This window comes from Rhinolophus sinicus, chromosome 5 (assembly GCF_057876585.1).
Source record: "Rhinolophus sinicus isolate RSI-liver-muscle chromosome 5, RSI-T2T, whole genome shotgun sequence".
NCBI lineage: Eukaryota > Metazoa > Chordata > Mammalia > Chiroptera > Rhinolophidae > Rhinolophus > Rhinolophus sinicus.
In genome coordinates, this window is record NC_142505.1 from 4,133,868 (window position 1) to 4,159,626 (window position 25,759).

Consider the following 25,759-nt stretch of genomic DNA (forward strand, 5'->3'; position numbering starts at 1 on the left):
AGAGACTAACAAATGGGTGAAGGAAGAAGAGGGAAATGGGAGCCACAGTCTGAGGAAAGATGGAGCTGGGTGGGGGGACCAGTGAGTGAAGAAGTCGGCCATTTTCCAGCCTTCCATGTGGAATCAATACTGCCAGCATAGGAAGAAGAGGAAGAGAAAAGCTGGTAGTCTTACACAGCACCACCTGTTGGCAGATCAGAAGTCATCAGCCTCCCCTTCCTGTCACAGGACAGGCATCTGAGACAGAGAACGGGAGTTTCCCGATCCAGATGGCAGCGGGCTGGTACCAGAGCCGAGACGATAAATGCCTCACCTAAACGGTTATTTGTTGACAGAATTTACAGCCTTTTTCTGGCCTTCTTGACAATGACAAAAGCTACATGCCAAACCCGCATAAAAATGGCCTTAGTACATCTGACCACATATAGTGACTGACTTACTGCCACGTGGAAGCAGGCGCTTCCGTCTAACAGCTGGGACACAGGACACAGATCAAAACAGCCAGCGCTCCCGCCCCCTTTGCCTACATGCCAAGTCAGCAGAACGAGCACATCAAATAAGGAGCCCAATCAGAGGTGGAAATAGCCCCATAATAACCAATAATTCCCCTTCCCTGATCACAACTTCGCCGCCTAACCATTAGGCCTTCGAAACATGATGCCTCAGCAGGAATCAGCTAACGACACTTTTTTTCACCTCAGGATAAGCAGCTCTGCACTATGCTAGGAAATCTCACTCAGCTCTACTCAGGGACATTGAGGTCGGATGAAATGTAAGCCTCCTTTGGCAACACTTAAAAAAAAAAAAAAGAAAAAGCATTTTTTAAAAGTAAGTTGAAGCACAAGGTTTAATATCAGCATCTGCACACAGCTACCAGCCACTCCTCCAAGAAAACATGTCTTTTCATCTAATCTGGAATCTTCAAATGCAGAATTAAATTCTACCCCAGCTAATCAGGCAGAGAAAGGCTGCTGTTGAGACAAGCGATGAGATAAATATCTTTCTCTTAACCCGTAATCATTTGCAGAATTTCTCACCCCAGAGATGGGGGTTGATTTTTATTGACAGCTTTGATATAGTGATAAGTAGTGGTTCACGGCCTGTTTTTAATAGAAGTTCTTCGATTCAGTTTAGTGGGTGGAGAAGCAAGAACTAACCATCTTCTGGGTCAGAGTGCTCAGGCTTATTTCCCAGAATCATTAGAAAACTCCTTCCTTACAGGAAGCCGTTTCATGTGTAAGTGGGAAGTAGATGCACGCTTCCTCACACACACACACTCACACTCACACACACACCCCTGGAGCGAGGGTAAGCAACCTGTCTCCTTTAAAAGGTCAGACAGTACATGTTTCAGCCTTTGAGGCCATTCACTCGTTACTGCAACTGCGGAGCTCTGCCATTTCAGCTTGAAGGCAACAGCGATGTATATAAATGGGTGTGGCTGTGTGCCAATAAAACTTTATTTACAAACACAGACAGTGAGCTGAGTGGGGTCTGCAGTCTGGGCCTACGTTTGCCAACTCTGGGCTAAAGGGTCGCAACTCCTGCACCTGGATCTCTACAGACCCACTTCGTGGAATCACAAAACCTCATGCTTGGAAGCCCCTCAGACAGGAATCGCAGACTGTGCACTGACGTCCCTAAATTCAACCTTACACGCTGTAAGGTCAAAAGGAGAGAGGAAAGGGGGAAAAGATAACAACTTAAATAGTGCCGAACATCAACCCTCCGTTCCACTCAGTGCTCCAATGTCTGCCGCAGGAGGGAGACCTGAGCTCAGAGGGGGAGAAATCCCATGTTTCTTTAGTCACCCACCTTTCCTGACCTGGCTGGCCCCTTGGGAGTTCCCCGGGAACCGCCAGAACCTCCACCACGTGGCACTCTCGCTGCAGTGCTTAAGGATGCCCTATCCCTTTCTCACTGTGGCACTCAAAAGTGACTTAATCTGGTGCCCAATTAAAGAAACAGCCATTGCCCCTAAGGCTGGAGGGGAAGAGAGAAGCACTGAGCCTGCGGAGCCTGTGACTCTCCATCACGGTGTCTTCATGACGGAGCTGCAAGGGTTCCTGTGACCAACGGCCTCATCCTCTCCCCTCGGGAGAAGACACACTGCCAGCGCACCTCGCACAGCCCTGCTCACTGCAGGAAACCCCGCTACCACATCCCCACACTGTTCCCGAGCCTGTGAGGAAATACCTGCCATAACAGGGAGCGAAGGACTTCTAGAGGTGACACAGGCCCTCTCTGAGCCACTCAGTTAGGAATTTCTTCCTCATTTTGAACTAAAATCTCTCTCTCTAAAGGAAAGTAGTATGTAGTGTGGATGTTGTATTGAAAATCCCCAAACAGGATGTGACCACCCATCCCCCACTTGGCCGCACCGAAATCGATGGCCATAAACTACCATCTCCAAATTGTACCAATATTGCAATGTGGGGTGAGGAAGACTGGAAGTTCGCCACATGTAGGATTGCTCCTTTGCTGTGGGTTTGCAGCCCTACTTGGTGCCAAGAAGTGAAGCAAAGTAGTGATAGAGAGAGGCCAGGTTTGCTTGCTTCAGGTGAGGCTGCGTCTGAACCATTTACTTACCGGCTCTGCCTATGGGAAATGCATCACTTCAACAGGTTCATGCTTAGAACAGTGGATTTCGTTTGAATGTCTTTAACTCATTTAAAATTTAGCCTCTGGACATCTGGTTCACTGATTTTTTTTTTTTTATATAGGTTTAAATACAAAAGACTGCAATGCATTCCACTGCCAAACAAATATCTATAGAGTAGGAATTGCCCTTATAATTATTTCAACTTTATTTTTAATAAAAAATGAAGCAACAGTGATACCAGTCCTCTATGCCCTGTGAAAAGATGTGCTGGGACTAGAATTGAGCAACTCCAGGCACAGCTGACCTTCCCGTGGAAGCACGGTAACCAGCTAGTCCTAGCAGCTGTCGCCCTCAAAATTGCCCTCTACTTGCTAGGTGGTTTCTGAAACCCTGCTAACGGGAAACAATGCCTTTTGTTCCCTAATTCAAGGATTAGTGTCATTAAAATGCAAGCATTCATCATGGAAGTTCACCTAAATACCTAAACAGCTGACATTATTCCAGAGACCAGTCTATGGGCCATAAAGGTGAGTAAAGGCTGGATCATACAGAAGCACCAAATTGGGACGGTGCAGAGAACACAGGAAGAAGCTGAACGCTTAAAATAACTCAGACTCCTCTACAAACTTGCCTGGGATAAATCAGCAAGAGAGAGAAAGGGAAGGAAAGGCTGGATCCAAGAAGGCATTTGGTCATTTGCCAGACAGTCTGTAAGGGTGTTCCAATTCCTAAAATAGCAGTGACAGTGTGTGATCCAGTGTCTAACCCCCTCAGAGACGGGTTTCATCACAGATGACATCCACATCTGTAAGTCAAACTGTCTACACCTCGCTGGGCCAATGTTTCCCGTGGCCCGGGGCTGTTCTGAGACCAGGGACAGCAATCGTTGGTTCTGCACAGTCCCCACTCCCTCAAACAAAACCTCAGAAACTCAACTCCAAAATCACCACTGAATAATGTCACTGCTAATGATGGATTCATGGATAGACAGAAGAAATATTTCTAGAATTCTCTCTGAATCCCTAATCTCTTTCCCTGACAACTGTCCCTGTTCCTCCAGCTTACCTTTTCCCCATAGATGGTTAAAATCCTGCTAGCTTGCAATTCCCACCCAACAGCTAGTTGTGTGGCATAAGCTAAGCAAAAACCTAGTCCTTAGCCAAGTCTCGGTCTTCTAAATACTCCAGGCAAGCTCTTTTGAGGCCCTGTTGGGTTACATCACAATCAATTGATCCTCAAAACTCTGATGCGGGCAGAGAGATCAAGTTCTGTCCTCATCTTACTACCGAGAAAACTGGAGCTTAGGTTAAGACACTTGCCCAAGGTCTCACCGCATTGGGCAATCTGGACAGCAATCATCCATCCAGTCCCTCAACTTGCAAAGAAGCAGGCACTGCAGGGGCGGGGGTTGGGGTGGGGGCTAGCGATGCAAGTCTAGTTGATCAGTACGACAAGTGCTGTGGTGGAAATAAACAACTCATTGAGTTGTTGAAGGTCACATTTCTGTGCAGTAGCTGACACAGAATTCAGTCCACCTGTCCCCAAAGCTGGGCTCTTTCCAGGACTCCATTCATCTGTTCGAAAACATATTTATTGATTGCCTACTGTCTTATTGGTCATGTGATTGATTGCTGTGGAAAACAGGTCTGTAGACTTTTCTAAGAACCGCACCATGGAAAGGAAAGGTGAAACGCTCTCCTGCCAAGAGCTGGGCACCCACCACACACGCAGCCCAGAACACAGCCAAATGATAGCTTTCTTCCATACACGAGTGAAACATCAGTAAGCCCTTCTCTGAGAATTACTGTGGGGTCAGCAGGGAAGTCATTGAGAACTCGGGTAGGGAAAGAAGCCCTCTGACACTCAGCAGAGAAATGGACATGAACCTTTCAGTTTTATGTTGGCAAACTTCAAAAAGGCTATTTGAAGAGAACACCTTGCCATGGGCACACGAGCCTCCCATGCCAGACGCGCACCGAGGAGCTTCAGAGTCGGAAGGGACAAGGTGAGGGCTGCTCCTTTCCTCCTGGCAGCAGCTCGTTACTGAAAAGCCACGTCCGTGGCGCAGAAACAGCTGCTGCACAAACTGGACCTTCTAAGATTTTACGATTTACTGGCAGCGGCCACAGCTTGCTCTTCAGACCAGTTCAATGGCAGGATTTGGGGATCCGCTTCAAACCTGGTCCCCAGCTTTGCAAGAAACCCGTGTGTTCCCCAACATTAATGTAAAGAACCCCATCATGCTAACCAGCCAGTCAGCCTCTGTCGCTTGCAGGTGGGACTCCGCCACCATGGACATTTGCAGGTGTGGTCCGCTCAGCGTCCCCTCGCCTTTTCTTGCAGAAACATCACACCATTCAGTGAGGGGAATTGCCCAGAGGGTTTGGCCCAGAGAGAAGACTTGCACAGGTGCCACAGCTGTGAGAAATGAGAATGCAAACTCCCTTCACCTCCTGCCAGCACTGGACAGCCCCTCTCTCCAGCCACTCCCATTCTTTGACTTGGCAGCACCAGTCAGCACCTAACTAATGCTCGTGCATTTACTGCAGAAGGCTCGTGAAGGCGGCACTTTCTGTTTTGTTCTTCACCGCATCTTCAGTGCATAGAACAGTGCCCAGCACAGAACACATGCTCGATAAATATTTTGAAGTAAATCAATGTATGAGATTTTCCCAGTTAACTAAGGGCAAACTTGAGCGCTTCATGCTACTGATTACAAAATGCATGTGTTTTCGCATGCCAATACACGCCACCGCTAAACCACGACCGTCAGGGCCTTCCCCATTTTTCAAAGTTGATCCAGAGAGGAAGCTTGGACGCAATTCACCTGCATCCTTGAGCACTAAAGCATCCTCCAGTGTCTGGAGACCAATTTCTGTCTTACCCTTCATCCTACTGGGCTATGACATGAGTCAATCATCGCCTTGCACTTAGCTGAGCCCACCCCATTTAACTGCTTGGTATTTGGTCTTGTCACATCATGCGGATGATTCAGAGAACAGTAGGAGGTTGCCCAGCATCATAGACACTGCCAGCCCCGTGTCCTCACGTGATGCTGCGAGGCCAGCTCCTGGGGCGCCATCATGTTCTTGGAGCTGGTGGCATTTCAGGCCAGGGGAGCTTGCCTTTCCTCCCACTCCTCGCAGTGTTAGGCCCGGGCAGTGAGCCGAGGCTGCTTTCCAGGTGGGCCATTGTTACCCGTGGGCTCACGGTATATATCGGCACACTGAGCATCACCCTCTGCCCCTTTCATGCAGGAAGAAGTGATTTGCTCTTTCCCCAAAGCAGTTTTCAATCAATAGTTCTCTCTGTAGTGTTATATGATATTTCATCCTCAGGGTCACTTTCTCAGAATCACTGCATCACTGGCCAAGAAAGAACTGGAGGGCAGGAGTTGGCTTCTGGGACATCCTGCTGTGCTGGCGCGTGGACCTTCTCTGCCCCCTGCTCTCCTCGCATCACCAGGACTGTTTCCCGTATCACTCCTCTTCTCTCCATCTATTTCTCTATCTAGTCCCTCTCCTAGCACGAGGCCATCAGGATTTGAAGTCCCTCCCACACAAGTGAGAGAGGCACCTAGGATTTGCTTTTGCTACAACAGACCTAAGCTTCAGAATTGTCCTGTCACCAAGCTAAAACCTATTTAGCTTCCTGGGCACTGAGCCCACAGGAATAGCTCTATCTTTAAGTCACGCATCCCACACCTGCTCTGCACTCGTGCGTTCTGGGGCTGGTAGCCCTGCCCACTACCTGGGCGGGGAAGCTGAGCAGATTACAGGTAAACACTGGTCTGATCTAAGCTCACTCTAATTGCTAGGCAGCCCAGGGGGATTCAGTCCAGTTGAGCTCAACCCCAGGAGCACGCGCTCTGTACCAGGTACCACACTCGGCCTCCCTCACAATTACCAAGAGGCCAAAACACAGTCTCTGCCTTTAAGGAGCTTATTGTGGTTCAGGTGTTTATACAAATAGCCATAAAGATACAAGGCAGAATGTGCTAAGTTACAATGAAGATATAAATAAAGGTTTTAAAAGGTAGTGGAAGAAAACTGAAAACTGTGGCCTGTGTCACAAAACTGCAAACTCATCACGTTAGAGCCCGCTGCTGGTCCTCTAAGAAAGCAAAACTATTGTTTCGCTCAAGAGGGTCGGCTGAAGGGGGGAGGATGCCCAGCGTGGATCAAACACTTACAAATGTCTGGTATCCAGTCACTAGGCACTGAACGAAGCAGCACCTGGAAAAATGCATTGTCTACCTCTCCGCCAAGAAAACGGAGCCACCACCTTCCTCTCAGGAGACTGCCAGGCCACGGCACTTAGCTCACTGAACAGAAGAAGGAAAACACTCAAGCACAAGTTCTCTCTCCTTGTTTTCATCACACCAAAAGCAATCTCAATCTCCTTCCTGCCTTGTTTTAGTGTTCCTTTCCATGCACGTCCTCGTTATCAGGAGAGAGGGAGAGGGAGAGGGAGAGGAAAGAAAGAAGGAAAGAGGGAAGGAGGGGAGGTGAAAGGAGGGGAGGGGAAGGAATTTATAAAGATTTTTATAAGGACTTAAAATCTACCTAGTGACCCATGTGTCCCTTAAAGAACTATTACAAGATCTTCCTTTGGTTTCCTTAGTGACATTTTGTTTTTCTATATTGACATCCCAGGGCCCCTTTCTTGGACTCACTTGCTCAGACATTTCTATACAGAGACAGTCTTCCAGCTCCTCTGCATGGAAGGAAATGGAGGCCTCCGGGAGGTATGTGCCCTCCTTGGCCGAGATCTAAACGGACGCCGTCAGAACAAGCACCCAGGTTTCCCGACTGCCCGTCCCCGCTCTTTTGGCTCCACCACTTCACATCATGATGGGGACCAATGCACATGGTTCACTTTAATCCTATTTCTTAACTTCTAATATCAGTCTTCCGATGGAGCCATCATCCTGTATTTTTCTGTGAATTGCCTTCTAAAGAGTGAATGACCATACTTTTCTTTCCACTTCTGAGACGGCCCTACCATGGAATACACACAAGCCAGTACCGAGAATCACCGGTGGAGGCCAAATACCAGTCAGAGGACTGTCAGAACCACTGGTGGTTTGATGGACAGCAAACAGCAGTGGCAAGTCAGACAGTGCACCTGTTCCTTTCTTGTGCAGGGAGCAGAAAGGTCAGAGAAGCAGGTCGTGGGACTTGGCTTGCATTTCCTGGGAATGACGAGCCACCAAATGGACTCTCTTGGTAAGTCCGTTGTAGATACGGGAAGAGGCAGCGCGGGCGTCTGTTCACACGTGCTTCGGGAAAGCCGAGCGTAAGTACAGTGTTCCAACAATGGAGAACCACGTCTCGCGTGTTCTGCACAGTCTCTCCCGTGAGTATCTGATGTGCTCACAGAGGTTTGAAACTATCTCGGGCACTTGGCAATGACCATCATCCAACACCCAGAGCCTCTACTTCCGGGACATTTACAGTGAGGCAGACTATCCCTTCAATCACAACACGGTGATTCTTAACCAGAGTTAGGAACGCCGCCTTTCCAAACATGGTCACAGCCTCTGAGTGGCAGGTTTGGGAAGCAATGGATGAAATCTCTGCTTATTCCTGTCCCAATCCTGCCCAAAGCACAGACTTCAATTTCATTATGTCTCAAACCTGCTTAAAACCCTTTCATGATAGCAATTTGCCCAAAGATGAATATGGAACTCTCGGCATGGAGTTCGGGGCCCTTTGGGATCTGAATGCGAACAAGGAGCCCTGCCCTCAAGCACAAGCTCTGCCCAGGGCGAGGTTAGTCCCACTGCTCATCATTAAACTGTTGCGCAGTTGGTGGTCAAAAGAAGTTTCATGCAAACGCATTACAGAGGAGATAAAAAGAGCACAGCGATTCAACAGATGGGCTTTCTCTCCACATATAATACAGAGGATGCCAAAAAAATGTATAGTCATTTTAAGAAAGGAAAAAAACTGTATTAAAATTGTAATATTCAACATATACAGATAACAAAAGATGAATATGAGTCACGTTTGACTTCTGCAATTACAGAGGTGCTCAAAGTGGTTGGTTCCCTTCAGCGTAACTTTAATATAGTTTTTTCCTTTCTTAAAACGTGTATACATTTTTGGCACCCTCTGTACGTACACTTTTCTGTGTGCATATTACACTTCAAAAGAAAAATATTTTAATGAGCGTTCCACCTAGTTTGACTGGCTTCAAATCCTATGTTTGTCACTTTCTGGTCCTGACATTAGCAAGTCACCTGGTACTTCATCTCTCTCCGCTTCACCTGCAGAAAGGAGATATGACAGGACCCGGGGTCACGGGGAGGGTGCAGTGAGGCACGTGTGAAGCACTGAGCACAGAGCCAGACACACAGGACCTGACACAGGGTGGCCAGGTCCCATGAATGGAAGTGAACTTCAACTCCAGACGCTCTCCCACTTCCTGGGCACATGCCCGGTGCCAACTCCCAGGTTAGACGCTGCCAACAACTCATTCATTCGTCAAACCCCTGCTGGTACGTAGTTTGAAGCCCTCCTGACACTTGCTATACAAACAGTAATTTTTTTCTCTCTTTCTCCTGTGGGAAAAACTATATTAGCAAATTGTGACGCGTCTCTTTTACTGAAGTAAGGCAAAGAGAACTCTGCGCCCCTTTCCCAGAGGTAAATATTACGTTTTGTAACAAGTGGGACAGCAAGGCTGGTAAGTTCATGTGTGAAGATTTTATGGAGCATAGCTGCTGTCAAACCCGTTGCCACCTCCATCCATTAGGGATCGAATCGCGTCCCTCCAAAAGATACTGAAGTCCCGCTCACGTCCCACCTGTGACCCCAGCTTCCTCTGGAACGAGAAGCCTGCAGGTGATCGAGGTAAGATGAAGTCATTAGGGTGAGTCTGAATCCAGTATGACTGGCGTCCTTATAAAAAGGGGAAATTGGACACAGACAGACAAGCTCAAAGGGAAGACGCAGGAGAAGGGGCCACGGAGCCAGAGCCAGGCATCTATGGAAGATGAGCATCTATGCAAGAAGAACCTGGACCCCCCTCCAGCATCAGAGACAGCACAGCCCTGCAGACATCTGATTTCAGACACATGATGAGTCCGGGGGAAAGCAAGCTCGTCTGTACGTATGAAACATGAGGTGCCAGAAGGTGTGGTAAGAAACTGGATAGTAGTCAGACCAGGGCATCCTTTGTGCCAGGCTGAGGGAGGCACACTTTACATTGTAAGCACATTAAAATGGGGGAGAAATGTTATCAAATGTGTTTTAGAAAGAGCATGCCAAAGGCAAAATGACAGGTTTAACGTGGCAAGAATGGAGGCGGGGAACCAGTTAGAAGGTTTCTGTAGGAAACAGACTTCAAACAGGACAGTGGCAACGTGGGAAGGGGCGGGGGGCGGGGGACAGACAGACTGGAAAGTATATCTAAAGCTTGATTTGATTTGAAGTATTTGAAAAACTCTGTCCACAATATTTAGTGATTGACTGGACTTAAGAGACGGGGGGAAAGAGTAGTCTAAATGATCCCAGATTTCTGGCTTGGGGAACTTAGTAAATGGTGGTGTTGGTATCAGGTTTAATAACACAAGGGGAGAAGTGGGTTTGGGGAAAAGATGATAAGCTTGATTTTGCACACATGGAGTTTGTAATATCTGCAGTATCTACGTGTGTGTTTTCTAGGTATATACTCAAAAACAGGGCCTAAAATCCAGCCAAGAGTAATACCAATTTTAGGTATGCCTGAGTCCCAGGCAGCCTTTCACTTCCCTTGTATGACTCATTCAATCCTCAGAAAATGCTACAAGGTAGGTATTATTATTAGCTGTGTTTTGCAGATGAGGAAAGTGAAGTTCAGAGACATTATGTGACTTGCTCTAGGTCACACCACTAAGAGTGGGTTTCAGAGCCCACTTTCTTCATCTCAAGACATTGAGCCCAACTCCCTCACTCTATGAGTGAAAAACCGTGATTTTCCGAAGTTGTATAACTAGCTATTATTAGCCAGGATTAAATTATGGTTACCCAGTGTGGAAATCAAACTTAGGTTCCCCATGTGGTTGCTAAGACACTTCTCTTCGAGTATAGAAGGAAAAACAAACTTATTCATTTCCTAGTAATACAGTCAGTTAGTTCTGGAGGTTAGAGAATCAAGTAAGATGAGTGAAAATCTGTTTTATGTAATAACTGCTACCCATCCCAGAAGATGTCCCAGGAATTTCTTGCTACACAGAGAATAACGGAAGAGAAGACGGGCACGCCACCAAGAGGCTCTCCTGTCGTGCTCCCATGTGTGGTCCTCTAAGTTATTCTCGGTAAAAGGACCACTTTCGCCTCATGGTTTCCTCGGCTCCGTTTATGTAGAGCTTTTGCTCCAGGGAGCCCCCAGCTCCCGCCTCCATCCGTCCTCATTCCTGGTTAGCATAACGCCAGGACGGACCCTCTGCTCACAAGGCTTCCAGGTGACATCACCAGTTATCCCAGGGAACATGGCTTTCTCTCAACTGCCTGAGCAACAGTCTCAAACTGAAGAAGCAATGGAAACTGTACTTACCTGGGGCTCTCACTGCACGTAGAAACGTCGGACAGAGCGGAAAGGGTGAGAGCTCTGAGCTCTAGTCTGAGTTCTGCCATTAGCTAGGGGTGTGACATAACCTCTCTGCATCTCAGTTGCTTTGTTTGCAAAATGAAGGCCTTGGACTAAACGATCTCCAAGTTCTCTTCCAATGTTAGAACTCCATGATTTTGCAAGATTCCCAGTACCCCCTTCTACTCAGGCAAGAGGGGCCCCTGTCCTGAGACCCATACCTTAGAGAGTCCCCAGGACCCAAGGGATGAGCTTGCCCCTAGACCTGGCTCCAGCGTCCAGGTCCCCAGAATTCTGTGCTCAGACGGCCTTGAGCCAGCTTCCAGGAAGGCTGCTGTCTGCAGAGGGCATGACGTGAGCCCCACGGTGCGACTCAAGTATCCACACGCAGGAATGGAGGTGGGATTGTGGGAGGGGCACAGGCCACTGCCTGGCTCTGCTGCTACATCTGGCATGAAACTCTGCAGAGTCCAGAACCTAGCTTTCCAAGTCATTATCATATGAATTTGTTAATGTAGGAGGCTAGAACATACCTTATTGAATAGCTTTTCCATCTGATTTACAACTTTTAAATATTTAGATATATGGTAGGTAGGCTCTCATTTGTATCCTTGCCCTGGGCTCTGAAAATATTAGTTTGCCCTAGAAATTCCCCTGCAGTAGTCTTGCTCTTCAGAGCTCCGCAAGTTTCAGTTAAAACAAGGTATAAATACTGACACAAGGTGTGGCTGAGCGTGGGGTGGACGGGAGGTGTGTGCGTTAATTTGGAGTCTCAAATGAATTGCCATTTTCCTTCTCTCAAACAATAAGAGATCATGCTATTCGCAAATGCTTTAAGGGCCCGAGGTTATTCTGCTGGTGTTTACAGGGCGCCATGAGTCAGTGATCTGTGCTTCAGAAACCTAATGTAACTTCCAAGTAACACCCATTAATAAAGTGTTCGAAATCTGGTTATATGATGTTCCCTTCCCCCCCACCCTTTGCCACACGGCAAAGAGAAAGTTGAGTTCACAGGGTGAATTTGGGACATGAGACATGTATATGCTTCCATGAAACCATACGGATTCTTCCGGATCCCAAGGAGCTAGAATATTAGTAAATTCAGGGGGCCGTGTTCTGCCATGCAGCCATCCCGACTCCCCCATGCTCAAGCTCATTCCCAATCTCTCTCTCTCTCATTCTCACTCCTCCTTTTCCACTCTTTTCATGCCTTAGATGGAGAAGGTTTTCCTTTGAAACTCCTTAACGCAGTTGGGCCTCTGCACCCCACCCTGGCCTGGCAATTCGCCGAACGGCCTTAGACAGACACTCCAGTCCAGGGACGAGAAGGAACTGTGTTTGCTTTTGAAAAACAGACTAGAAACTGGCAGCCTGATGTCAGAGGCAAGTAGTTCCATTCACTGCAACCCCCGGGTATGAAATAAGGGTGCTTAGTGACATGTAGTGGTGTTGTGAAGTCACCACATCCAGAGTGAAATAAAACAATAATACAGTGAGAACAAAAGCAAGTTCATTAAAACCTAATGATACCCTTCTCCATTATGTATTAAAATGGAAGCGGTGAGTGATGCCACTAATTATAGTTCTGATGTTTTAGTCGCTGAGCGGTTTATTTAAAGTGACAGCACCATTTTCTTGTTACATAATTACTCCTACTGAATTGGTAACGTAAACAAATAGAGGACTAATTCAGAGACAGGAGGAAAATTGATATCACTCACCAGATAATAATCTCAATGTATTTATGGCAGATCGCTGATTCAGACGTCACATAGCTTGAGAGTTAGAACTACCGTAATTAGAGAGAAAAGTGTTACAGGCTCACTTCTTTGGCACTGAAAGAATTCAGGGTGTTAAAGATGACATAGGTTCAAGGTAGAATTGCACCCATTGCAGTGCTCCACAAAGCAATGGGCTGCCGCACAGGCAGTGAACACCCCACCCAAACAGGCAGTAGAGAAAAAAGGCAAGAGAGCAGATTCACACACTGAGCGAGAGACTCGGTCTCGAGTTGGTTTTGAAGGTCACTTCAATTTTAATGTTCTGTGCTCTCAGCTCATAATTAATTATATCCAATTTCACCTCTCTAGGATTTATCACACAAAAAAACACACACACTATTTTCCCTGGTTTAAAGTAGCTAGGCACTTTTTCATATGCGTTTAAAAATCACATGTAAAACGCTCTGTAAACTTCTCTGTGGTTTAAAATAAGGTACAGTCAACAGAGGAAACTCTGTTGGCAAAATTTTGTTAGTAGTTTTACATACCATGCTCTTTTTACAAAGTCTATGGATTTCTCTAGAGAAATCACGATGCACACAGAATTCAGGAGACACAGTCCTGGCTGACTGAGAAACCTGCCGTGGAAGCTTCAAAGGGAGCGTCTGAACATCATCTGCTACCACGTCTCACTAAAACATTTTTTCATATGTTCAAAATGTTTGCATGTGCACTTGAAACAACCAATAATGGTGAGTAATGATGTTCAGCTGCCGGAGATGATGATGGGCTTATTTTATTTTCCATTGTTTCTTTGAATCTCATGACAACTAAATATGCTGGTAGATTACTTAATGCAAGACACTACTGGCCAACAACTACTGCAGCAGCTTTCACGTCTTCTGTGCTCCACAGGCACCTGCTGAGCCAGGGGCGCAGGCTTAGCGGACAGCTGGGGTCAGCACAGAGAGAAGGCGGCTTCAGAGTAAAGGATCATAAAAACTGCAGCCATTGAAAGGTAACGGTTATTCCAGACTAATATACATATATATAGAGAGAGAGATAGATAGAGATAGAGATACGGATACAGATACAGATACAGATATATAGACAAAGATATAGATACAGATATACATACAGATACAGATATAGATACAGATATATATGATCTTTAATGGCAGGCAACACCTAAGTAAACCTTTGCAAATTTTAAACCTTGTGCTGTACTAAAATATTGATTTTCCTGTTCAGACATTTGAATTCTGGCTCAAATGTTTTATTATTTTTTTTTTTTCCTCATTCAGAAGACTGGGAAGTTCTTAAGTCCAGAGACTACGCCCTGTTTTCTGGTATGTAACATCCAGTGCCTGGTACATTACAGATGCTCAGAAAGTGTTTAGTGAATGAATGAATGAACGAATCGAATTGTGGGACTTAAAACTGAAGAGCACAGAATTTTGTTGGGGGGCTTCCCAATTAATGAAAACCAAACTTGCCTCCAGTGCAGCAAGTGTGAATAATCACACATCTATACTCACCAACCCCTGATAATACAGCATACGTGGACAGAAGTGATTGTGCAACAATAGTTGAAACTTATTAATATATTTCTTATAGTTTTGAATTTAGTGTCCACTGGTAGTTGCCTTAAACTTCCTCCAGACCTCACAAGGGCAAAAATAATCTTTTAATCTAACAGGATCTTCTGAGCACGCACCTGGACCTTCACACGTACTTCCCTGAGATCGCCCAATGTTGCTGTCTGGTACTGACATTGATCTTGACGCCTCATGATAAAACTTTTTCATGCACGTGTTTTCTCTCTCCAGAAAACCTCAGTTATATATAGGGCAGAATTCTGGGCAGTAGTTTGTCAACAAAGCATTTGTTTAATGAGAGTACAATAGGCATACATATGTATCTGATGTTATATGCACAGTGGTTAAGGGGATAAACCACTCAGGGTCGGGTCTGCTCTTGGTGCTTTTCACCACAGCTAATTTGCTTAACCTCCCTGCGTCTCCTTTTCTTTATGTATAAAACAAGGTGAATCGGACCATTATCTCAAAAAGTGTTTGTGAGGATTAAGTGGGATCATCCATCTAACGCCCTTAGAATAAAGCACAAGCTACAACCCTATTATGCCAGGAGCTCAGGACAGAGGTAGGAAAGCCAATTTGGGAAGCCTGGAATTGGGACAGAGAGAAACCTGAACACCCCACACCAGCACGTGTCTACAGGGGTCATCAGCCGTAGGCAACCGCCCACCGGCCCAGCTCCCGGCTTTGTCCACTTGGTCAGTCGGCGGCTGTGTATGGAAGTGACTCCAGAGGAACTGTGAAAATTTAGGTATAAAATGCCTGAAATCCAAACTAGCAGTCGTCATCACCTTGGGGTTGGGAATTATATTCCCAGAGGATTCCTGACAAATATGCCAGCATGTTACCAGAACAAGATGGTGCTTTGCTCCTCAGTACCCACTAAACAGGGTCTTGGCTAAGCTCACACAGACTCTGATGAAATAGATGAGGGGATACATGAGGCAAGTGATGGCAAAGGCTAAAACACGCAAAGCAGAATGGCAGAAGGGAGCCCTGGATCCCAGACCAGGATGTCTAACTAAAGGGTGGGAGAAAACTACAAATCAATGATCCGACCTCGCCTGGGCTGACACTGTCTCCCCACGCTCTCCCTCATCCTCTGGACCCTTTGGATCCTGGGTAACACCTTCCACACTTTCAGCCCTCCCAGGGCACTCCTATTCTTTGGATGGTCTAAAAGTCACACTTCCCTCAAACTGAGATCATCTCCAACCTTCCTGCCTTCTATAAAAGTACTGCTTTCATGGGGGCATCTGCAGAATCCGTTTTTCCCACCCTCACTTTGGGATGCGTTGTCAAACACAGCTCTGCAGGGTTGTGTTTCCCAGCATCAGAGACCAACACTCAAATGTCACTTTGCCAAATAATCATCGACATCTGTCAAGATTCTTAGTCCCACCCTGAAAAAAGGCCCTGAGCTGAATGATTTCTTTCTTTTTTAATAACAAGTATTCTCTGAGCTTTAAACAGTTTTTAAATGAACTAAGAATCCTTATTGGGAGCGTTTCTTAAATTAACTGAACACAGGCATTAAAACACAGGAACGGCTGGATGCTAATCATTTAGCTGGAGAAACGACATGGCATGGCTCGCGGAGACACTCGAGCAGCACAGGGGAAATAAGGCCGGTGCGTGGGCAGCAGCCACGGGCCTGCGGACGGCGCCGAGCCACCAAGTAGGTCTGCATTACTGTGAGCACTACAGGAGCAGGGGTCACGGTAACACCCTTCGGGCCTCGGTAATTGACCAGAGGTGCATCTCAGGCCTGAGGCCCGTGAGGCGGAGCTGAGGCACTGCTGAGGAGCGCGCGGTTAAGCCAAGCCCCGCTGTCATAGTCAGCAGAAACGCGGCCATGACAGCAACCTGTCCCCTGCATTTGTAGAATACAGTATCCACTGACTACTTTCATCTTGACAACCTCCCTAAGAAATGAGCATTACAATGAGGTTCACAGAGGTTAAGGGGGGTTGGGAGAATGGGGGGAAAGGTGAAGGGATTAAGTACAAATTGCCAGTTACAAAAACAGTCACGGGGCTGTAAAGTACAGCACAGGGAACAGAGTCAATGCGACTGTAATATAATAAGTACGTACTCACCGGGTGACCACTGCGTAAACTACATAAACGTCTCTTCACTGTGCTGTATACCTGAAACTAACATCATATTGTATGTCAACTGTAATGGAAATTTTTAAATTCTTTTTAAAAAAGACATTAAGGGACTTGCCCAAGTTCGCACAGATAACAAATGATAAAAGCCAAGTTTTATTCAGTATTACTCATGGACTTTTCCTGGCTTCCTTCCCTGTACAACTCCCTGAGCTACTGGTGCCACCAGCAAGTAAGTCACAAGGCCTGGCTTCGGGGAGCGCCCAGCCTCGGGCAGACGACAGCGGGTATTCATTCCCTCAGCTACTTCCAGCGGTTGCGGGTCTCCTCTGTGCCCACTCTGGCTGGGGTGCTGGAAACGAGCAATGTACGCGACAGACGAGGTTCCTGCGACCTGGAGTGTGTCTTCTAGGGAGGCCAGACAACAATTTTAAATAAACATGACAATTTATTGAGTGCTATCAAACTCAGTAAAACAAGGTAATGTCACAGAGCCAGGAGGGTGCTGAAACGGATCGAGGAAGGCTCTCTCTGGAGACGACATTTTCACCGAGGCTTGAGAGGCAATGAGCCTAAAGATCCCGGCGTGGACCTGTTTGAAGGGAAAGAGCAAGGAACTCATCTTGACGCGACATGGGTGGAGCAAGCCAATTCTCTTTACTTTGATTCTGTGTGGACTTCGAGTGGTTTGGGGGAAGCTGACGGAGAACGTGGAGACGGACAGAGCCCGACCTTCCTTCTTCCCACCACACTCACACAGCCAGCCACACCTGGTGAGGCCCTGCGGCAGGAACAAACGTGGTGTGTGTGGAAAATAGAAAGGAATCCAGAGAGACCAGGACCTCGCGAAGGAGGGAGCCTGGGGGAAAATGGAGGAGGAAGAGGCTACATCATGTAGGATCTCACCAGGCACAGTAAGAAGTCTGGATTTGATGTCACTGAAAGAAGCCAACAGAGGATTTTCAGCCAGAAATAACAAAAGTTGTTTTCCACGTTGAAAGAGCTCCGGCCACTGTACGGAGAACGGATGGAAAGAAAACAAGAGTGGAAGAAGAGGGACGACTTTGGAGGTAGGAGAGACGAGCTCTGGGAAATGTTTAAGCTGTCGAACCAAAGGACGTGCTGCTCATTAGATGAGCAAGAGGAAAACAAGAGGGGACTCGCGTGACTCCTAGGTTTTCAGGTGGAGCAGCTGAGTCACTGATGATGCTCTGTCTGGATTGGGAAGACGAGGGCCACAGGCTCAGTGGCAACAAGAGGGAACCAAGAATTCTGTTAAGGTTGGAGGTGTGGGAAAAGAATTAAAATACAGTGTGATAACGACCATTGATAAAGGCATGTTCTAAATAATGTGAAAACACAGAGGAAGGAGAGAGAACTTTAAGAGAGAAGAGCTGGTCGGTGAAGACTTCACCGAGGAGGTGAGGTTTAGCGAGTACGTTTAAAAACAATCCAGAAATAGCCAATGGGTGAGAACGACATTTGCGGCAGAAGGAACAGACGTGTGCCAAGGCAGGAGGCACAAAAATACTGTTTGTACTGAGCTTTGCCGTTGGCCATTGTTGTCTCCTGAGGGCAGCCTGCGGCTTCCAGGGCCAGCGAGGTGGTGAGCAAAGCCTGCGGTGCCAGTGCTTTATTGGGCTCAGGTTACAGGAGGAGCGGGAGGTGGTGAAGACAAGGAGAGTGTTAAACGTGAGATTCAAAACCCCGAGTCCAGGGCCACCTCAGCCACTGAGCAGCTGGGCAAGCCACGGCACCGTCATCAGTTAGATAAGAGCTACGTAAAACCAAGCTACTTCTGAGGCCATCTTTAGTCTGGGCAGCTGGAAAACTGTGGTTGCTAGTGCACTTGCACCTATGTTAAAATACATATGTACTTATACATCTATACATAAAATGTCTACATTCCTATTTATACACACACACACACACACACACACACACACACACGTACATCCTCCATTTCATTTCACAAAGGACTTGAGGCAGGATAAAGAAATACATGCTGGTGCACAGTAAAGAATTTGTTGGGTCTTGGTCCCTGGTTCCTGGGTATAACCTCTAAGTCCTTGGAATTTCCTCAGTGACGGGAGTGGCTTTGTTACTCAGGAGTCCCTGGCGTCAGACCTGATTTACACTAATAACTGAGGATGGGTCACGGGAAAGACCAACCCAGGGATGAGAGCTTGAGGCTGTGAGCCAGCCCCACCCCAGGGAGAAGAGGGGGGTAAAGACCAAGCTCAATCACAAGGCCAGTGATTCGGTTCATTGTGCCTATGTCATGAAACCCCAATAAAAACTGACCCCCAGCGCTTGACTAAGCTTGGGGGTGGTGAACGCATCCACGCGTGGGGAGGTGATGCACCCTCCTTCCCGCCCCTAATCGTCCCTTCATGTGGCTGGTCCCAATCAACAGCCTTGATATAAAACTGTAATCACTGCAGTGCTTTCCTGCATCCTGTGGGTCGTTCTAGCAAATTACCAGACCTGAGTCACAGGCACCCCCAAATTGGTATCCACATGGTCAGCAGTGTGGGTGGTCTGGGGGCACCCGAAACTGTGACGTGTCAGAAATGAGGGCAGTCTGTTTGGGGATTGCTAACTCCAGGCGCTCAGCATCAGAATCGCACTGCATCGCTGTAGTCACAGAAATGACATAAAGAGCCACAGCCAGGAGGAACGGGACATGAACAGGAAGTGATGAAAGTACTAGTCACCCCTCAGATCCCGAGAACAAATTCCCAGGCAGCTCCACGGGGATGGCAGAGCCGCACGGGACGGCCCCAAAGTGAGGAGACTCACATTCCACCTGCACTGTTTCCCGTCTGGAGGCCAGAGCAGGTCACTGAGCTCTCTGAGCCTCTACGTGCCCACCCGTAAAATGGAGCTGAGAAGGACGCCTACTTCGTGAAACTGCTGTAATGAGTGAGTCAGTTCATAAAAAGTGTTCAAAACAGGGTCTGACACATAACACTCAAGACGCATCATTAGAATAGGCCACTGTCAACACATCAAAGCACAACTCAATGAAAATATTTTTTTTTTAAAAAGCAGTCCAGATGTGAAACTCTTGGCTACTCTACCACAGTGCTTGCTGTTCAATAACACTTTCCGCAGCAGTCACAACGTTCTATATCTGTGCTTTCTAATGCGAAAGCCACTGGCCACGTGGGCTCTTGAGTACTTCAAGCATGGGTATTTTGACTGAGGAAGTAGATTTAAAATTCTAATTTATTTTTACTTAAATAGCCACATGAGACTAGTGGTCACCGCTTACGGGACAGCGGAGAAGGCAAGGGCACACTGGACAGACCCCAGACCCTGTGGGTCCTCTCACGAACACTATTCCTGACAGCCAAGCTCTGGCCAGTCCACCTAACTCTCCGTTAAAGGCAGAGTCATGTGTTCAATGTGCAGCAAGAAAAGAGGAGGGTTAACCTGCTGTTATGAAGGTCAAGAAGCCGACCCATCAGGCCTGAGCCTGGAGAAGAACCCACTGACGGCCACGCGGAGAGGGACCACGGTAATGGCTGCAGAGAAGGACAGGATTGTCCTCAGGAAGCAGTCGAGTCTACGACCATTTATAACCAGAATGGGCCCCGAAGTTCTACCCACTTTATCTGGTTATGGTGAGATTCAAGGAGAAAAGGCATGTCACTGCTGGCACATGGCCCCGCACAGCAGTCAACCAATTTTAGCTCTCTTAGCATCACTTTTTAAATCATCTTATGCCATGAAACATGCCTGTAAAATTTCAACCTGAGAAATTACATGAGCAGATATTAACACTCTCAACACAGTGCCCGTATGATAGTGAATTATCAACACTGTTATTTACTGATGAACCCTTCAAGATAAGCTGGTGGTGAAATATAACCTCTCAGACGTCAATGAGTTGACCTGTGTAGAGTTTTCAGAACTGGACCAATTAAATGCTGGAGACCCTCTGCCAAAGCTGATGACTTGGGCTGTGAATGAACTGATTTAAAGGAAAGTAACTAGATTGGAGGGGCATTGTCTCTGGAAGCCACTGTGAAGCTGAGAAGCTACACTGCACCAGCAGCATTTGGGCCAATGCTCATCTGCCTGTTGTCCGTAGCAGGGAAGAATGAATTTGGCTCATCCAGGAATGACATCAAGTCATAGAGCACATCCTAAGGAGGAAACCTGACACACACCTGCTTTGCCTCTCTTGAAATGATCTCACCTGTCAAGAAGCTGTGTTTACTGACCTGGAATCTGGGAAGTGGTGCTACGAGTCTCCCCTAAGTCTCAGCAGCCAGGAGTCTGTGTCTAGGGCACAAACAGTTCCTACACACAAGCCACGAGCTCATGGAAGGTCAGTAAAATCAACATTTCCAACATTATTCACAAACTGATGAAGCTTACGTAATGTTGGCCAAGAAGGTGACAGCTGGGCCTACAGCCCAGCTACTCCTCTGGAGAAATACTGTCCTAAGAAACAGAGTTGCACTTTACTGAAAAAGGAATTGGCCTGCTTTTAGATGGAATAACATAGAAGGGGAACAATCATCCTACATGTGATGCCAGGCACTTGCCCACTCCTGGGCAATAGGGTGACACTAGGCTACGACTTAAGCCCATCACGGAGAGCACTGAACATGCCAAAGGCAAACAGCCGTCAGCTGGGGTTTTCTTTAATCAGATCTGTTACTGGGACCTGACTCCAGTCTTCGATTTCACGGCCATTGACACTGGGAGTTTTGCTCAGCATTATTCTTCTAGGAATGCTAACAAATGCACTAAGAATCATACGGTTTTTATCTCTAGTGCCTTAGCTTTGAAAAAGCATGCTGACCATCAACTCTGAATTGCAATAAGATTAAAGGGAAATAGTATGGTAGCAGACAATGGCTGAGATTGGTCCTTTTGGATATAACAAACTATATGTAATAATTTAGATCAATATCAGTTATATAACAGTAGAAAACACTATGATTAAATGGTGTACCAATTAGGAATATTTGAGGCCAGGAGGAGCAGAAGACGTGACCATGGTGACTTAGACATTAGGAATTGATTCTTCCTCACCCAGGCGGAAGTCCAGAGGCATGCCGTTGCTGGTTCTGCTTTCGTTAACTCCAGAACCTCTGAATTCCCTTGCTATTTCCCTATGGACCCTTGTTGCCTGCTGCAGCTCCAAACACCAGGTCACGTGTCAGCTTTTAAAGAAAATAAAAAGGAGGAGAGGTGGCTCCTGTTGAAAAATTCAGCTGTAAAGCAAACTCCTGTGTGTGATCACTCAGGCCTGACAGAGGCTATTACCGGGCTTTGCCTGGCAGAACTGCAGTGTTCTGGAGGGCGTTACAGTCAAGCACTCAGCCCTCCCCAGCCACCTGGCCGGCCACGCTCCTACACCTGTGTGCATTCCACGCCCAGGCGGCTCTGTGCTGAGGCCCCCTTATCAGAGGCCTGGGCTCAGGCATTTCCGAGGCACCTCCACCAAGATCTCCTCCCGGGGCCCTGGCTAAGGCATTTTCTCCGCTCTGACTCAGCACTTTCTACTCTGACCTTTCCCCGCTCCCTCTCACAGACCCTCCAGATCCATAAAAAGGCAGGATCCTCAGGAATGATCGTTTCCCCCATCTGTGCTGCACCCTTGCCCGAGGCTGTTCCCTGGGAGAGAGTGGACACTGGGGGCCAGGGCCACGCCTGGCCTCTTGCTTACAGAGTCACAATAAATAAGTAAAGACTTGATTGTTCCTTTCAGTTTCACTCATTGTCCTGACAGCCTCCCACCTGGCGGCTCGACACCTACATCAGGAAAACAAACCTTCCAGAGACCCCACAGCAGACTTCTCCCACCATATTGGCCTGAATGGAGATACACGTGGCCACTCTTAGATGAATGGTGTCTACAAATGGAAAAGGGCTGCTCAACAACCTTCAGGGCCTGTCATCACTCAGAAATGAGTTCAACAGGGAAAATCCAGGCTTAGGAGTTCAGAACAGAAAGGAGTTGGTTTCAGAGGAAATGAAACGGGTTTGGAGATGAGAGGGCATGACAGATGGAATAAACAGACTATGGAAATGTTTGGAGGAAGGAATGAGCTTCTGGGACAGAGAAAGGAACATCCTGGTCCTCTGGAGAACAGGAGAAAGAATGCTGTGACTCGGGAAGCAGAACAGTGGCCTCCAAGGGGATGGGGGAGAAGGCCACTGCTGTGGGACACACCTTAGCAGCTCTAATGCCGACGAGCCAACACAAAGATGCCTATAACGATACGCTCTTGCTACCTGAAAATGTCAGTAGACATTTATGCCAAACAAGTTGCCGTAATACACGCAGTATGCACTCTTCAGAAAAAGCAAGGAAAAATAATGCCCTGCACAACAAAAGGAAGACAGCATCGTTCTGCCCCTCTCTGGGCTTTAACCCCCACCGAGATCCACAGGGGACCGTTCAGGGCTCTAACGCAGCATATGTCCCTGAGAACACAGGCTCCGGTCTTACAAGGAACAGAGCAGTCTTTAAATTAAGACATCCAATCAAAAAGCCTCCTGAGTAACAACCAGTTTACGTTAATGGTTTCTTGCTGTGTGTTTTAGGCTTTTTTTTATGTGGGAAGAGAGATGGGGACACTGGCGAAATGGAAAATGTATCAATAACTGCGGCAGAAAAGATCAAGGCCATCTCCTCTCCATATTCCCGAAGAGGCGGTTGCCTCTGCCCTTGCTAACTGGCAGTGAAGGCCTCAGCAAACAAGGGAAGCAAGCTCAGCAAGTGGGGTTAGTACACATCTCTTGTTAAATCTCACTGGGAGTAACAGGCACCAAAAAGCTCCAGGGCCGAGGTCTTTCTACTGTGTCCAAGGAGCTACACCAGAAGGAAATCGCTAGGGACAGCTGCCCTCAAGACAGTTCCCAAAAGTCTCCTTTTGAAAGTATAACTGATAGTTTTTCTTCCCTGACCCCAGCTGGTAATTAGAAATTCCTACTTATTAATCCACCCAAGTGACTCTTCCCGAATATTAAAATGTGAGCTTCTTCCATCTTGCAACTGTGCTGAAGATGGAAGGAAATAACGAAGTGTACACCCACACCGTAACCTCCTAAAAGGGAAGAGAGCGACAATGGCCCAACAGAAAAAGGAGACATTTTAATTACTATGCCTCCCTGTGGCTTTGCCTTTCTTCTGTGTGCTCAGCTGGATTAATTAGAGGAGAACTGGGGGGGAGCCTACCCCAGAAGTCCCAATCAGCCCTCTCCAGCTGGGCCTCACTCTCCTGGCAACTGTCCCCAATGAAGAAGAGACTCAGCACGAACTGTAATGTACATCTGCTCTGGGGAATAGTCCTTCCCTAGAATCACCAGGAAGTAGCCTGTTCGAAAAGCAAAAAAGGAAAGAGGAAAACCCTACCCACTTGAAAAGGAAGAAACAAGAAACACTTGTTTAAGAAAGGTAACTTCCAAGCTATCGGCATCTGATACAGCTTCCTCTTTAGAGATTTCTCCTTCTTTAACAGCTTTATGAAGTATAATTTGTAATACCATAAAATTCACCCATTTGAAGTATACAGATCAAATGAGTTTTAGTAATCGACAGTTGTGTAACCATCACCATACTCAAGCTTTAGACTATTTTCATCACCCCCCAAAGTCCCCTTGTCCAGTTGCCATCAACCCTGCTCCGACTCTAGCTCCAGACACCCTGCTTTCAGTCCCTGTAGTTTTGCCTTTTCTAGAAATTTCATATGAATGCAATCATACATGTTCTTTTGTTTGTGTCTGGCACTTATTTAGGTCTTCATTAATTGTGGGGGGGAAATATTTTTAGTTTTCTACATACAGTTCTTACACTTTTTTGTTAAATTAATGCCTATGCATTTTAGTGTTTTATTCTTTTTTATTCCATAGTAAATGATATTGTTTTCTTTCTTTTTCTTTTTCTTTTTCTTTTTCTTTAAGATTGCTGCCATTTTTATTAAATTGTCCAGGAAGGTGGGTTAGTAACATCTTGTTCATTCTGATAAGTAGATGTTACCATATTATATGCCTAAACAGCAAAAAATCTTTTCCAACCGCTAGAATCTTGATCAATTGGAGTCACTGACTGGTATATCTATTTTCAATAGAACTTCATCTATTTTTTTATATTATAAAACCCACACAATCATTTATAAAATCTACACACTACAGATCATGTCTTAACTCCTAATACCTTCTTAAAAAGAAATTGGTGAGACCCTTAGGCAGAACTCCTCAAAGAAAAAAATATCCCGGATTGCTCTGTATACTTTTTTCAACATCAGTTTGGCAATAGCATTGTTTTCTTAATTTTATTTTGGGATTATTAATTGCTAATATACAGAAAACAACTACCTTTTGCATATTGTCCTTATTCCTGTGACCTTTTAATTCCGATAGCTTTTTGGCAGACTTTCTACAAATAAATCATGCCGTCTATTAACAAAGATAATTTTACTGCTACCCTTCCAATTTGTATATCTTTAGTTTCTTATTCTTGCCTCATTGCACTGAGTAGAATCTCCAATGCATTTCCGAACAAAAATAGCAAGAGCAGACACACTTGTCTCCTTTTAAATCTTAAGGAGAGAAAACATGCAGGCTTTTCGTGTTAAGCATGATGTTAGCTGTAGCCCTTTGCCAGGTTGGGGAACTCTCATCTCTTCCTAATTTGCTGAGAACTTTTACCATGAATGCATGTTGCATATTTTCAGGTGTTCTTCTGTCTATTGAGATAATCATATGGTTTTTGTCCTTTATTCTATTAATATGGTCTATTACACAAATTGAATTTTGAGAATAAATCAACCTTGCAGTATCAGGAGCTTAGAAGTCACTCCATCTTAACAATAAGTAAAAAGCTGAAAAAACCATAGCTTTTCTTAGACCCATCAGAGAAGTGAGGCCACAAGACAAACTGCTGCCCCCAAACTGGAGACACAGGCAGGTGACTATGGAAAAATGTAACTTACCGGAGCCAAGACCTCTACAGCAACCAGGGCCTGAGCAGGAAAACCTGAACCGGAACTGACCACTGCTGAAAGTTCCACGTGGATGATGCTGAGAGATAAAACTTCCAGGGGGACCCAGTCGTCGGGGGCCCCTGCACTTCTGAGAGCTTTACTTCCCAGAGTTCCACCATGTTCTCATTGTCAGTAGTGGGAA

At 46.5% G+C, this 25,759-nt stretch overlaps 1 protein-coding gene across 3 annotated transcripts in view; it reads right to left on the reverse strand.

Annotated features, from left to right (window-relative positions):
• Positions 1-25,759, reverse strand: part of SUMF1 (sulfatase modifying factor 1) — a 278,602-nt gene that overhangs the window by 97,295 nt on the left and 155,548 nt on the right. For 2 of the 3 annotated variants that reach the window (XM_074312230.2, XM_074312224.2), the window contains one exon: positions 17,040-17,198. The exons of the other annotated variant lie outside the window; for it this stretch is intronic. In XM_074312230.2, coding sequence (XP_074168331.2) covers positions 17,055-17,198 — 144 coding nt within the window. In that variant the 3' untranslated portion in view covers positions 17,040-17,054. Of the gene's footprint in view, positions 1-17,039; positions 17,199-25,759 lie in introns of those variants that run through there. 3 annotated transcript variants of the gene reach the window in all.